The sequence below is a fragment of the Pleurodeles waltl genome, chromosome 4_1, assembly GCF_031143425.1.
Source record: "Pleurodeles waltl isolate 20211129_DDA chromosome 4_1, aPleWal1.hap1.20221129, whole genome shotgun sequence".
Classification (NCBI taxonomy): Eukaryota; Metazoa; Chordata; class Amphibia; order Caudata; family Salamandridae; genus Pleurodeles; species Pleurodeles waltl.
In genome coordinates this window covers 770,718,643-770,734,584 of record NC_090442.1, presented here as the reverse complement: position 1 = coordinate 770,734,584, position 15,942 = coordinate 770,718,643, and the positions used below count along the sequence as shown (strand labels likewise).

The window sequence follows — 15,942 nt, the reverse complement described above, 5'->3', positions numbered from 1 at the left end:
TGCAGATTAAGGCTTGGCGACCCCAGATGATGCACAGCTATGTAAAGGCTGCAATTGTTGGAAGGAGCCAGAGAAACAATGTTGCAAGGAGAGGTCGCCTCGGGTGTTGCAAGCTTGTTTGGTTCCTGGGAAGTCCAGCAGCGGTTCCAGGGGCAAGGAGCAGAAAAGGTTGATGCAGAGGAGTCCTGGTGGAGTCATGCACACTGAATCTGGGGACCCAACCCATGGGAGTCCCTAAATAGCCTTAAAAGGGGGCTTGGTCACTCTTCAGGGTGCCCACCTATCAAAAGGGGTCACTGATGTCAGTTATCTGTTCTGATCAACCAGATGCTCCCAGAGGTCTCTACACAGCTTGTTTCCAAGATGGCAGAATCAAGTGGCCACCTGGAGGAGTTCGGGAATCACCCCTGGGGTGGTGTCGGACAGGGGAATTGTCACTTCCCTTTCCTTTGTGGAGTTTTGCGCCAGAGCAGGGACCAAGGGTCCTTGGACTGGTTCAAACCTGATTACACAAGGAGGGCACCAAATGTGCCCTTCAAAGCAGTCTCGTGGCGCAGGGAGGCAACCCATCCCCAGCCTAGTAACACCTATTTCCAAGGGAGAGGGTGCTGCGTCCCCTGTCCCACAGGAACTACTTTGTTCTGCCATCCCCTGCTTGAGTCGGTCAAGCAGCAGGCAGGAAGAAACCTGTCTGAGGGACTGCAGCAGTGTGGGCTGCTCACAAACCCTGAAAGACTGGCAGGAACAAAACTAGGGGCATCCTCTATGGAACCCCCAAAGTGCATGGAATCATGCCACTAATACTGGCATTAGTAGTGGGGTATGATTCCAACATGTTTAGTTCCAAACATGCGTAGGTTCGAAGTTACCATTATTTAGCTGGACCCAAGGTACTGGACCTATAGCCAGTACATGGGTAAAATGGCTTACCCGCACTGATGAAGTCCAGCGCATTGGAACTGGAGTTTAAAGGGGGACCTCTGCTCACGCAGGGGTGCCCTCACACACAGGAACCTGCACCCTGCCGTTTGGACTGAAAGGGCCAACCATAGAGGTGACTTACAGTGACCTGTGTAGTGCCCAGTAGTGAAAGCGTGCATGCACCTTTTTTAGCCAGGCTGCAAACGGCAGGTCTGCAGACACAGTTTGCATGGGCTCCCATGGGTAGCATAATACATACTGCAGCCCATGGGGGACCCCTGGTGTACCAATGCACTGGGTACCTAAGTACCATATACTAGCGACTTACAGGGGTACACCAGTATGCCAATTGTGAGGTGTAAAGGGTACCAAGGCAACAAAATTTAACAGAGAGCACAATTATTGGGGTCCTGGTACCCCAGTAAAAACAGTCTTAGCATACTGATAGCAGGCAAAACATGGGGGTAATCATGCCAAAAAGAGTGACTTTCCTACAGTGGGATCCTGCCCAGCTCACAATTTAGGACACAATTGCAGTTCCCCGCTACGACTATATCGGCCGCTAGGTAAGGGGAGGCAGCCTGCGCCACAGCAGTGTAGGAATCAGGACAATCATTTCTGGGTTCATACACATTAAACAAACAGATCTTGTGACAATCCAGAGTGCCATGCAGGAATATACCTGCCCTCAGGGTCCAGGACGTGCTCCGAGTGAAGAAAGGGCACCTCCAAAGCCAAGCAAATTAATACCCCCTGGGTGTAGCCAGAATAGGAGGTGGCATATAGCTATCCCTTTCCAACACTTCAGGAGAGATCGTATACAGTCCCCCCCAAATTTGCAACACTTGTAAGAATACAGTGGAAACCTTATAAGTCCCGAGATATGCACAAACCCTCCTACGCTTTTCCAACTGAGCAATACCACGGAGATTCCATGTCATAAGTATAGCTGCATAATCTGCCATCAGTTAATTTTGGTAGTCTCTCCCCCACCCCCACTCCCACCATTGGGCACGGCCACAACTCCATGATAAGGCAGTTGTTGGAAGCTGGCCCGGTGTGTGGTGGGTACCTGAGGTACTTACACTTTATACCAGGTCAAGGTACCCCCTAATAGTGTAGTGCAGGCAGTGTCTAGAAGCAAGGCTCTCTAAAGGTAGCTGTGGATGAGCAGCCAAGGCTTATCTAGGAGACATGCAAAGCTCATGCAATACCACTGTAGTCACACAGCACTTACACACATGAAAGAAAACACTCGGTGTTACAAAAATAAAGGTACTTTATTTTAGTAACAATACCAAAAAGTACTAGAGAGGAAACCCTCCAATAGGAGGTAAGTAACACACTAAATATGTACACTAGTTATCAGCAATAGGCATAGAAAGTGATAGAAAACAGTGCAAATGCAACTAGACAATAGTGACCCTAGGGGGAGCCCAACCCATAGATTAAAAAAATGGAATGCAAACACAGGACCCCCATCCAGGTAAGTGGAATGTGTGGAAGGGAGCTGGGAGTACTAGGAAACCCCAAAGGTAAGAATCACAGTGCCTCCTAGCAACCAGGAAAAAAGAAGTTACTGGATTTTCCCCAAACCACCCAAAAGGAAGAAAATGCAACACCCAGACAAGACTGCAAGAAACCAGCAGCGGATCCCTGGAGAGGAAGACCTATGGAAGAAGGGGATCAAGTCCAGAAGTCACAGAAGAGTCCAGGAGGAGTAGGAGCTACTACCCACCCAGCTGTGGATGCAGGAGTTGGTCGATGGTAGGACGAAGACGGTCAGGAATGCAGCCCTGGAGTAGGGGAAGAGTTCCTGGAGGATGCAGTCAATATCCCACGCCAGATGTATGATTGCAGTCTGTCAGTGGCGTGGAAAAGCCACGAACAAGCCTTGGAAAAGGTAGAAGTTGCGGCAAAGTCAAAGTGGAGCTGCCAGTGACCAGCAAGGTCCAGGAGGACTCATCCCACAGGGGTAGTCCTAGGAGGACCCGCAGCAAGGCAGAGAGTCCACAGAAGAAGAGGCAGCCCCCACAGGAGATCCACTGAACAAGGAACCAGGAGTCGCAGAGGAGCCCAGGCAGCACAACTGGAGAACGGTCCCACGCCGCAGGAGAAGCATGAAGAGGGCTGTGCGTCGCAGGAAGGAGTGCTGGGGGCTGGGGCTACACAGAGCCTGAAGATTCCTTGGTGGAGATGCAAACAAGCCTTGGTAGCTGCAAGAGATGCAGTTCGCAGGGGTACTGTCCTGTGTGGGAAGGCAAGGGCTTACCTCCACCAAAGCTGGACAGCTGGCAGAGAGGACCAACAGTAATACTCCGGACCACCACCCATGATGCAGGATCCATGCAGCTCAGGATGAGAGGAGATCCAAGCAGCCGGTCATCATTGCTGTAGGTGCCTGCGGATGCAGGGGAGTGACTCGTTCACTCCAAGGGAGATTCCTTCTTCCTTCACAGGCAGACTGAAGACTTGCCGCCCTCAGAGGATTCACAGCCAGGGAAATGTTGCAGAAGGTGGAAGGAGCCATGGAAACAATGTTGCAAGAGAAGTCTTCGCTGTGGATGCAGATTGTTGGTTACTGGAGGTTCCAGTCGCGGTTTCAGTAGATAGAACTCGGAGTAAGGTTGCAGAGGAGGCCCACTGGAATTTCGCAAGCCAAATCTGAGGATCCATCCAAGAGAGAGATCCTAAATAGCCATGAAAGGGGGATTGGCCACTTAGCCAGGTGAGCACCCACCCTTAGGGGGCTCAGACGTCACATTTCTGACCTGGCCACTCAGATGCTCCCAGAGGTCCCTGCCAACCTTGGATTCAAGATAGCAGAACCCAGGGACCCTCTGGAGGTGCTCTGGGCACCACCCCTGGGGTGGTGATGGACAGGGGAGGGGTCACTTGCCTTTCCATGGTCCAGTTTCATGCCAGAACAGGGACTGGGGGTCCCTGAACCAGGCTACACTGGTTTATGCCTGGAGGGCACCAAATGTGCCCTTTAAAGCATACCGGCTGGGGGAGGCTACCCCTCTCAAGCCATGTAACACCTGTTTCCAAAAGGAGAGGATGTTATCCACCTCTCCAAAACGAATTCCTTTGTTCTGCCTTCCTGGGATTGAGCTGCTCAAGCAGCAGGAGGGCAGAAATCTGTCTGAGGGTTGGCAGCAGCTTGGGCTGCCCTGAAAACCCCAGAAGTCTGGTAGGAGCAATGCTGGGTGTTCTCTAAGGAGCCCCCACAGTGAATGGAATATTACTTCCAATACTGGCAACAGTATTGGGGTATGATTCCAACATGTTTGATATTAAACATGCCTAGGTTCCGACTTACCATTATGTAGCTGGACATAGGTAGGTACCTATGTCCAGTACATGCATAAAATGACTTCCCCTCACACACAGGTACTTGCACCCTGCCCTCTGGGCTAGGAGGGCCTGCCATAGGGGTGACTTACAGTGACCTGGTGCAGTGACCTGTAGCTGCAATGGCAGGCCTGCAGAACACTTTGCATGGGTTCCCAATGGGTGGCATAATACATGCTGCAGCCCATGGGGATCTTCTGGTACCCTAATGCCCTGGGTACCATATACTAAGGACTTATATATGTGGGCACCAGTATGTCAAATGTGGGGTTGTAAGTAAGACAGTTACCAAGTTAGAAGGGAGAGAGCATAATAATTGGGGTCCTGGTTAGCAGGATCCCAGTGAACACAGTCAAACACACTGACAGCAGGCAGAACATGGGAGTAACCATGCCTAGAAAGAGGGTACTTTCCTACACCTGTTCAGAAGCCGTGGCTGGACCTGCAATGCACAAGTGCAGTAAACAATTCCCAACTCCCTCACCCCATAAACACAAAACTGCCTCACAACTCACCCCACCCCATGGGCAGCTGCATCATGTCCTCCCAACTCAGCATCATGCCGACCGAAGGCCAGCCAGGCCCACCCCATTACCCCAAGGGAGAAAGCAAACCATATAAAGATGGCAGGCATAAGACAAATCCCCTATGCTAAAGGTGATGACACAAGAGAGGCAACTTGCACTCATGCTTCCCCTCTGTATTTCTCAGCTCTCACATACAGCCTCCCATCAATAGAATTAAACAACAGGGAGTTAAACAGACTGAACCTTCATGTTGAACTTGGAGCTTCGATGGGAAAATAAGGCTGTACTTTAAGTTCATATCTCTTTTTCACTTTTTAACAGCAAGGAAAGTCTTTCTCTGGTCTTGTACACTTTGGGTATAATCTTGAAATAGGTTTGCTCTCAAATAATGGAGGCCCTTGTACCCTAACACATTGGAGAATGGCATCTCGGTCGAAAAAGTAAAAGAGGTGGACAATTATAGGGATAGGGAGAGAGAAAGAGAAAGGGTCAGAAGGGCCAGTGCTCTGCTGGCCCGTTCCACCGTAAAGCACTTGTAAAGTCCCTTGTATAAAAGGGCTGTGGTTATACAGTTCAGTGGATGGCCCCTCTTCCTTCTCCAGAAAGCCCACAAAACGGAGGTTATCCCTCTGGTAAAACCCTCAGAGTCCTCAATGCGTTTGTCCAGGCATGCTGTCAACTTCCGGAGGTCGGAAACCATGGTACGCAGACTGCAGATCTCTTGATGAAGGGTATCCACATTTTGTTCCGCTATAGCCAGGCTGTCCAACACTTTTTGCAGATCTGCACGGAACAAATTTTCTTTGATCAAAATCAAAAATCAAATCATTAATATTTATAAAGCGCGCTACTCACCCGTGCGGGTCTCAAGGCGCTAGGGGAAAAAGGGGGGGTTATCGCTGCTCGAACAGCCAGGTCTTTAGGAGTCTCCGGAAAGTTGAGTGGTCCTGGGTGGTCCTGAGGCTGGTGGGGAGGGAGTTCCAGGTCTTGGCCGCCAGGAAGGAGAAAGATCTCCCACCCGCGGTGGAGCGGCAGATGCGAGGGACCGCAGCGAGTGCGAGGCCAGAGAAGCGGAGGAGGCGGGTGGGGACGTAGAAGCTGAGGCGTCTGTTGAGGTATTCCGGTCACTTGTCGTGGAGGGCTTTGTGTGCGTGGGTGAGAAGTCGGAAGGTGATCCTTTTGCTGACTGGGAGCCAGTGCATGTGTCTCAGGTGTGCAGAGATGTGGCTGCTGCGGGGTATGTCGAGGATGAGGCGGGCCGAGGCATTTTGAATGCGTTGCAGGCGATTTTGGAGTTTGGCTGTGGTCCCGGCGTAGAGGGTGTTGCCGTAGTCCAGGCGGCTCGTGACGAGGGCGTGGGTCACGGTTTTTCTGGTGTCGGCGGTGATCCAGCGGAAGATCTTGCGGAGCATGCGGAGGGTGAGGAAGCAGGCGGAGGACACGGCGTTGACTTGCTTGGTCATGGTGAGAAGAGGGTCCAAGATGAAGCCGAGGTTGCGGGCGTGGTCTGTGGGGGTCGGTGCGGTGCCGAGGGCCGTGGGCCACCAGGAGTCGTCCCAGGCAGACGGGGTGTTGCCGAGGATGAGGACTTCCGTTTTTTCAGAGTTCAGCTTTAGGCGGCTGAGCCTCATCCAATCTGCGACGTCCTTCATACCCTCTTGTAGGTTGGTCTTGGCGCTGGCGGGTCCTTGGTGAGGGAGAGTATAAGTTGGGTGTCGTCGGCGTAGGAGGTGATGATGATGTCGTGCTTGCGTACGATGTTGGCGAGGGGGCTCATGTAGACATTGAAGAGTGTCGGGCTGAGTGATGAGCCTTGGGGTACGCCGCAGATGATCTCGGTGGGTTCTGAGCTAAACGGAGGGAGGTAAACTCTTTGGGAACGGTTTGAGAGGAAGGAGGCGATCCAGTCCAGGGCCTGGCCTTGGATTCCGGTGGAGCGGAGGCGGGTGATTAGGGTGCGGTGACAGACGGTGTCAAAGGCAGCCGAGAGGTCGAGCAGAATGAGGGCGAATGTTTCACCGTTGTCCATCAGGGTTCTGATGTCGTCTGTGACTGAGATGAGGGTGGTTTCAGTGCTGTGGTTGGTTCGGAATCCGGTTTGTGAGGGGTCGAGCAGGTTGTTGTCTTCCAGGAAGGTGGTCAGCTGTTTGTTGACGGTCTTCTCTATTACTTTGGCTGGGAAAGGCAGAAGAGAGATGGGGCGGAAGTTTTTCAGGTCGCTCGGGTCAGCCGTAGGTTTCTTTAGTAGGGCGTTGACTTCGGCGTGTTTCCAGCATTCGGGGAAGGTAGCAGAAGAAAAAGAAGAGTTGATGACGGTCTGGAGGTGCGGGGCGATGATGTCGTCGGCTTTGTTAAAGATGAAGTGCGGGCAGGGGTCCGAAGGGGCGCCGGAGTGGATAGAGTTCATGATGGATTTGGTTTCTTCCGTGTTGATGTGGGACCAGTTGTTGAGGGTGATGGCCGTGGATGCCGGTTCAGTGGTGTTTGGTTGGGTCTGGTGTCCGAAGCCGTCGTGGAGGTCGCTAATCTTGCGATGGAAGAAAGTGGCGAGGGATTCGCACAGATCCTGTGAGGGCGTGACGGCGTTGGCGCTGGGGTTGATAGCAACTCCATCAGTCTTCTTAACCACTGAGATCCATTCGCCATGAGATCTGCTAGCGACAGGGCAGAATCCTCTGTTCCATCCACATTTCCAAGAGAGCCTAGTTCCTTACATCATTATCTGGAGCAGGAGGCTTCAGCGACTGAGCATTGTTGACAATTTTGTTTGGCTGTGCTGGTTTGGAGCCTGTAGGAAGTTGGCTCTGTATGTGCTATTTCAAAGTAAGGAATAGCATGCACAGAGTCCAAGGGTTCCCCTTAGAGGTAAAATAGTGGTAGAAATAGATAATACTAATGCTCTATTTTGTGGTAGTGTGGTCGAGCAGTAGGCTTATCCAAGGAGTAGTGTTAAGCATTTGTTGTACATACACATAGACAATAAATGAGGTACACACACTCAGAGACAAATCCAGCCAATAGGTTTTTATATAGAAAAATATCTTTTCTTAGTTTATTTTAAGAACCACAGGTTCAAATTCTACATGTAATAGCTCATTCGAAAGGTATTGCAGGTAAGTACTTTAGGAACTTCAAATCATCAAAATTGCATGTATACTTTTCAAGTTATTCACAAATAGCTGTTTTAAAAGTGGACACTTAGTGCAATTTTCACAGTTCCTAGGGGAGGTAAGTATTTGTTAGTTTTACCAGGTAAGTAAGACACTTACAGGGTTCAGTTCTTGGTCCAAGGTAGCCCACCGTTGGGGGTTCAGAGCAACCCCAAAGTCACCACACCAGCAGCTCAGGGCCGGTCAGGTGCAGAGTTCAAAGTGGTGCCCAAAACACATAGGCTAGAATGGAGAGAAGGGGGTGCCCCGGTTCCGGTCTGCTTGCAGGTAAATACCCGCGTCTTCGGAGGGCAGACCAGGGGGGTTTTGTAGGGCACCGGGGGGGACACAAGTCCACACAGAAATTTCACCCTCAGCGGCGCGGGGGCGGCCGGGTGCAGTGTAGAAACAAGCGTCGGGTTCGCAATGTTAGTCTATGAGAGATCTCGGGATCTCTTCAGCGCTGCAGGCAGGCAAGGGGGGGGTTCCTCGGGGAAACCTCCACTTGGACAAGGGAGAGGGACTCCTGGGGGTCACTTCTCCAGTGAAAGTCCGGTCCTTCAGGTCCTGGGGGCTGCGGGTGCAGGGTCTCTCCCAGGCGTCGGGACTTTAGGTTCAAAGAGTCGCGGTCAGGGGAAGCCTCGGGATTCCCTCTGCAGGCGGCGCTGTGGGGGCTCAGGGGGGACAGGTTTTGGTACTCACAGTATCAGAGTAGTCCTGGGGTCCCTCCTGAGGTGTTGGGTCGCCACCAGCCGAGTCGGGGTCGCCGGGTGCAGTGTTGCAAGTCTCACGCTTCTTGCGGGGAGCTTGCAGGGTTCTTTAAAGTTGCTGGAAACAAAGTTGCAGCTTTTCTTGGAGCAGGTCCGCTGTCCTCGGGAGTTTCTTGTCTTTTCGAAGCAGGGGCAGTCCTCAGAGGATGTCGAGGTCGCTGGTCCCTTTGGAAGGCGTCGCTGGAGCAGGATCTTTGGAAGGCAGGAGACAGGCCGGTGAGTTTCTGGAGCCAAGGCAGTTGTCGTCTTCTGGTCTTCCGCTGCAGGGGTTTTCAGCTGGGCAGTCCTTCTTCTTGTAGTTACAGGAATCTAATTTTCTAGGGTTCAGGGTAGCCCTTAAATACTAAATTTAAGGGCGTGTTTAGGTCTGGGGGGTTAGTAGCCAATGGCTACTAGCCCTGAGGGTGGGTACACCCTCTTTGTGCCTCCTCCCAAGGGGAGGGGGTCACATTCCTAACCCTATTGGGGGAATCCTCCATCTGCAAGATGGAGGATTTCTAAAAGTTAGAGTCACTTCAGCTCAGGACACCTTAGGGGCTGTCCTGACTGGCCAGTGACTCCTCCTTGTTTTTCTCATTATTTTCTCCGGCCTTGCCGCCAAAAGTGGGGCCTGGCCGGAGGGGGCGGGCAACTCCACTAGCTGGAGTGTCCTGCTGGGTTGGCACAAAGGAGGTGAGCCTTTGAGGCTCACCGCCAGGTGTGACAATTCCTGCCTGGGAGAGGTGTTAGCATCTCCACCCAGTGCAGGCTTTGTTACTGGCCTCAGAGTGACAAAGGCACTCTCCCCATGGGGCCAGCAACATGTCTCGGTTTGTGGCAGGCTGCTAAAACTAGTCAGCCTACACAGATAGTCGGTTAAGTTTCAGGGGGCACCTCTAAGGTGCCCTCTGTGGTGTATTTTACAATAAAATGTACACTGGCATCAGTGTGCATTTATTGTGCTGAGAAGTTTGATACCAAACTTCCCAGTTTTCAGTGTAGCCATTATGGTGCTGTGGAGTTCGTGTTTGACAGACTCCCAGACCATATACTCTTATGGCTACCCTGCACTTACAATGTCTAAGGTTTTGTTTAGACACTGTAGGGGTACCATGCTCATGCACTGGTACCCTCACCTATGGTATAGTGCACCCTGCCTTAGGGCTGTAAGGCCTGCTAGAGGGGTGTCTTACCTATACTGCATAGGCAGTGAGAGGCTGGCATGGCACCCTGAGGGGAGTGCCATGTCGACTTACTCGTTTTGTCCTCACTAGCACACACAAGCTGGTAAGCAGTGTGTCTGTGCTGAGTGAGAGGTCTCCAGGGTGGCATAAGACATGCTGCAGCCCTTAGAGACCTTCCTTGGCATCAGGGCCCTTGGTACTAGAAGTACCAGTTACAAGGGACTTATCTGGATGCCAGGGTCTGCCAATTGTGGATACAAAAGTACAGGTTAGGGAAAGAACACTGGTGCTGGGGCCTGGTTAGCAGGCCTCAGCACACTTTCAATTGTAAACATAGCATCAGCAAAGGCAAAAAGTCAGGGGGCAACCATGCCAAGGAGGCATTTCCTTACAGAGCCTTTATCATTTACTATAATGTCAAAAGCAGCGAGCCGAAGGACCAACCACACCGGCACCAGTCATGTTCTGTCAGTATTGCCAAACCCCTCAAAGGTCATCCAGATAATCCACAACAAGTAGCTGCAGCGGGGATATCCGAGCAGTCTAGGATGCCAGGGGTGGTTGAGGGAGGGAGGGAGGTTGGGGGACATACACACACATAGACTACCGACCCCTAAGGCAAGCAAGACCCACCAGTAGCACAATGCCACCAGGTGACCACCTCCGTGGCAGTAGGTGTGAAGGGCCTCCAGCAGAAATGCAGTAATGTCGATACAGGGAGCACATGCTGGGGTTAATTTCAACTGTCAGGGTTTAGAGGTATGTTGTCCTTTTTTTTTTTTTTTACTGTGTCCAGGAAGTGTTGCAAGGCGCCAACTCAACTGCCCCTGATTGTCGGAACCTGTCACCTCCACCTTCGATCTCCCCACTTCTCAGGAGCAGTCAGATGTCAGGAGCAGGCACCCTCCTCCCCCTGTGCTCCATTAGGGGATACTCCTGCAGAACAGCGCAGAAAAGGGATATACTAGCCACAGCACCGCACCAGTATCGCAGCGGGTCCTCTGGCTCGGGCGTGCTCAGGAACACACCGCAAGGCCCAGGAAGAGTCCAATGGGTCAGGCCCCGATAATGGTCTGCAGCATCGCATTGGAGGGATTCCGCATCCTGCTGATAATTCAGGCCCCACTGCCAGGCCACTTTCCAGGGACCCTCAAATTGCAGCAGGGGCATGTCCAGCCCCGAGAGCTCAGAGAATATCCCCAGCCCTGATCCTAGGGCCTCAAAGGCCCTGCCTCCATGCTGTGCAGCGCACCACCAGCTGTAAATTAGAGGACTGTTTTACAGTCCAGGGCAGCTTCCATTGCAAGTTTCTCAACCGTGCTCCGGTCCCGCTAGGCCTTCAGTGCATTGAGAGTCAAAGCAGTTCAGGGAGCACCCCTAACCCCTGAGGGGAATATCACAGCGGAAGACCCTCCGGGTCACACCAATGGCTCAGCCAACCGCTGGAACTGTCCTCTGTCACTGGAACAAACCGGCCCCATGTGGGCCAGGCCACCAGAAGTCCATAGGCAGCAAGTGAAGGCCACAAAAAACAAACCCCAGCACCTACCTACACCATGGGCAATCAAGGTGGGCCAGAAGAGGGGAGGATTATTGCAGGGCTTGCATAGTAGAGATGGGACCTCAGAAAGAAACCTCTATTCGGCCATCTTGCCTGGAAACACCTCCCCTCTTTTTGAGATTCTTTAAAAATTTTATCTTTTGGGGATTCAAATCTCTGATTAAAACAGACAGACGAAATCACATCTGGTAATCATATGTGAATCTGCGTGTCATTGGCTTCCCCCTTCAAGGAATAGATACCTTATTTCTAATGCTACCAATTTGGTACCAATTTGGTACCAATTCACATGCTCATTTATGTGAGGCAATTACTATAAGATAGTTAGAGAAGCTAACAAATTTCACAGAAGAACACGCTGGTGGGGATTACATAATGGCACCTGCTTTCAACCTTTTGGACAGGAGCACATTTCAATGGAGACAATTTCCATGAACTGTTGACCATTTCATTCATCTTTTAACCCTTGTATTTTAACAACTCCTTACGTCTGGAAATCACTGCTGATGTTTTATCACTGGCAAAACACTATAAAACATGTTCCCTGCAGCTGCTGTGCTACAATATGTATAATAATTAATCTGCCAAAACAGAGTACCTCAGTAATATATGAGGGCAATACCAAGAGATGAGAAACACATCCAAGATATCTGAACCAAACTTTGAAACAGACGGAGAAGTAAACGATAAATAACAAAATAACATTCTACTCTTCCCAGGTATACTACTCACAAGTAACAAGTCCATGGTGCTGAGCCTGCACAGTTCCTGGTTCACACTGGCAGTGTTGGTCTGGATAAGAGCAGCGATTAATCTAGCAACATGAAGCCGAGCATTTCCAAGTGGTTCTTCTAGCAGACCAATTGTAGTTAAAATTGCTGTTTTCTGCAACATGAAGGATGATAAAATTACATTTATGCATAAAAACATCAATAATCGATCTTCCAAGTACCCCATAGAAACAGACTTCAGGCTTGCTACAATGAAGCACAAAATTATTCATTATCTGTAATGTTCTTTCTGTCTGGTGAGCATATTTCTTATATAAACCGCTTTTTCATGTGCCAAACTGTAAGCTGTAGGGCGGCAATCGTGTAGTCGCGCAACACCATTGAGGTGATATTAGCAGTACATACAGGGCCCTTTGGATTTTGGAGAGAAAAGTTCCAGCCTAATATTTTTTGTGAACCTAGACTGTCTGAGGACACAGTTATGGGGGTAGGTGATTTTGTTTTCAATTTGCAGAAAGCAGGTGGGCAATTCTTTCCATTTCCGCTGGGTCCCCATCTGCCTGCACATTTTCTTTTTGAGTGGGAATGCCAGCAGAATGCCCTGTAGGACAAGCATTCCTCATTCCAAATTGCGAGGAATTCTGTTGCCATCAACCACTGTCTGGGTCGGGACACAGTAATTACCTTTATAATAATTACATTAAGTTAATTTTAATTATGGTGCCTGTTTCTGATAGTACATCAAAGCAAGTTCCCCAGCAGAGAAGCCTGTACACATTGCCTGCCTCAGAAGAGCGCCAGAAGGACCTTAGAAGCTTCCATGCTAGAGAAGTTGCTTTCAGGTGTACTGTCAGTTGTCCTAGCAACAGATGTACTTGAATTTAATTTTCATTAAGGTGAGGTTATTGTCTAGCCCTTAACAGTGCTCTTAAAAGCAGCTCTGTTGTGCGGTGCCCAACAACCTGTGAAGCAAAGCAGTAACCTTGATTCCACTGCACAGGTATGAAAAAAAAAAAGATGAGTTTTGCAAATTTGCCAGAATTGTTTGCCCGCACCTAATGAGAGAACAATAAGGAAACTGCAAGAGCTTCCATTTCCATTAGAAAGAACGTTACAGAATATAAACAATGTGTTCCTCGAATGGATCTTGACACTGGTCACATAACCCAGTATCCACGCAACTGTGAAGTGGGAGATAGAAAAGATCCTATCTTGTCAATTACATCAGCAAACTACATTGCTCTACCATGCTGAGAATAGATCATGCTTTGTCCAAACAGTAATGTTTAGTGAAAGACTGTTTAGAGGTCAAGGTCGCTGACTGATGGACTGGATTTGACAATCTTGTAAGACAGCCGAGATGCCTGCCTTACATCTCAGGGAATGAGATGTAAAGTCTTTGGGCTACTTTTTACCTGCCAGTTCGAGGCATTATTTTAAGCTAAATGATATCCACCTTCAGACCGTTTGCTTCCTAACCAACTTGCCAACGAAAGGTTGTCAAAATTAACAAAAAGATTGTTATCTGCTTTAAACGTAGAAGACCTGAGAATGCAGTGGCTGAGAGCTTGCCTCATGTCCAACCTACAAAGTATTTCCTCATTCTTCGAACGGTAAGATGGTGGATAAAAAGAAGTAAATCAGGTGAACTTGTATACATGTATTTATACAGTATTTCTATAGTGCAAACCTAGCCAATAGGCAGGGGAAGCTGGCTGTGTATAGTGAATGCTTTGTGATGCAGTGTTCTTAAAATAGGCGTCTTCCACACATCCTAAATTGGAGCATCATTTGAGAGGGGGGACTTAATGGATGGAGGGATGTGTTGAAAACCCTGAGGACATAGATAAAAAAGACCTGGTGCTTCGTTTGGTCTTTTTTAACACTCCTACGTCTGCGGTCTGATGGCGTCCTTGCTGTGGGTGTGCCGAGATTCACCAGAGATCACAAGCTTGATACAAGATAAGCAAGGGTGCTCTTGGTGACAGCTTTTTAAATGATGCAGTAGGCTTTGAAGGTGCTGTGGGTCAGCAAGGAGAGTAATGAAAATGTCACTTACCCAGTGTACATCTGTTCGTGGCATCAGTCGCTGTAGATTCGCATGTTTTGCATAGCTTGCCATCTGGTGTTGGGCCGGAGTGTTGGGCCGGAGTGTTACAAGTTGTTTTTCTTCGAAGAAGTCTTTCGAGTCACGGGACCGAGTGACTCCTCCTTTTGTCTCCATTGCGCATGGGCGTCGACTCCATCTTCGATTGTTTTTCCCCGCAGAGGGTGAGGTAGGAGTTGAATTGTAGTAATAGTGCCCATGCAATGGAGTGACTAAGTATGTACCTATTTAAGGTTGAGATGATACATATACAAATAGTTGAAGGTAACTTCCAAACTGCTACAGGCTCCCGGGGAGGCGGGTGGGCACATGCGAATCTACAGCGACTGATGCCACGAACAGATGTACACTGGGTAAGTGACATTTTCAGTTCGATGGCATCTGTCGCTGTAGATACGCATGTTTTGCATAGACTAGTAAGCAGTTATCTCCCCAAAAGCGGTGGCTCAGCCCGTAGGAGTGGAAGTAGTTTGAAATAATGTTCTTAATACGGCTTGACCTACTGTGGCTTGTTGTGCGGATAACACGTCTACACAGTAGTGCTTGGTGAATGTGTGAGGCGTAGACCATGTGGCTGCCTTACATATGTCTTGCATTGGGATGTTTCCTAGAAAGGCCATGGTAGCACCTTTCTTTCTGGTTGAGTGTGCCCTTGGTGTAATGGGCAGCTGTCGTTTAGCTTTAAGATAGCAGATTTGGATGCATTTAACTATCCATCTGGCTATACCTTGTTTTGATATTGGGTTTCCTGCATGAGGTTTTTGAAATGCAATAAATAGTTGTTTAGTCTTTCTGATGTTCTTTGTTCTGTCAATGTAATACATTAATGCTCTTTTGACATCTAATGTATGTAGTGCCCTTTCAGCTACGGTATCTGGCTGTGGAAAGAACACTGGAAGTTCCACTGTTTGATTTAGATGGAACGGTGAAATAACCTTTGGCAAAAATTTAGGATTAGTCCTTAGGACGACCTTATTCTTGTGTAGTTGTATAAAAGGTTCTTGTATTGTAAACGCCTGAATCTCGCTTACTCTTCTTAGGGAAGTAATGGCGATGAGAAATGCAACCTTCCAGGTTAGGAACTGTATTTCGCAGGAGTGCATGGGTTCAAAAGGTGGACCCATAAGTCTAGTTAGGACAACATTTAGGTTCCATGAAGGAACAGGTGGTGTTCTTGGTGGTATAATTCTCCTAAGGCCCTCCATGAATGCTTTAATGACTGGTATCTTATATAGGGAAGTTGAATAGGTAGTCTGCAGGTATGCAGATATTGCTGCAAGGTGTATTTTAATGGAAGAGAAAGCCAGGTTAGATTTTTGTAAGTGAAGCAAGTAACCCACTACATGTTCTGGAGTTGTGTGTAATGGTTGTATTTGATTAATATGGCAGTAGCAAACAAACCTCTTCCATTTACTTGCATAGCAGTGCCTGGTGGATGGCCTTCTGGCTTGCTTTATGACTTCCATACATTCTTGGGTAAGTTGTAAGTGCCCGAATTCTAGGATTTCAGGAGCCAGATTGCTAGATTCAGCGATGCTGGATCTGGGTGTCTGATCTTTTGGTTGTGTTGTGTCAACAGATCTGGCCTGTTGGGCAATTTGATGTAGGGTACTACTGATAGGTCTAGCAGCGTTGTGTACCAGGGTTGCCTTGCCCAAG

At 49.4% G+C, this 15,942-nt stretch overlaps 1 protein-coding gene across 2 annotated transcripts in view; it reads right to left on the bottom strand.

Moving 5' to 3' along the window:
- Positions 1-15,942, bottom strand: part of PPP6R2 (protein phosphatase 6 regulatory subunit 2) — an 891,343-nt gene that overhangs the window by 593,730 nt on the left and 281,671 nt on the right. For both annotated transcript variants that reach the window (XM_069229423.1, XM_069229422.1), the window contains exon 10: positions 12,178-12,330. In XM_069229423.1, the coding sequence (XP_069085524.1) occupies positions 12,178-12,330 (153 nt within the window). The remainder of the gene's footprint in view (positions 1-12,177; positions 12,331-15,942) is intronic.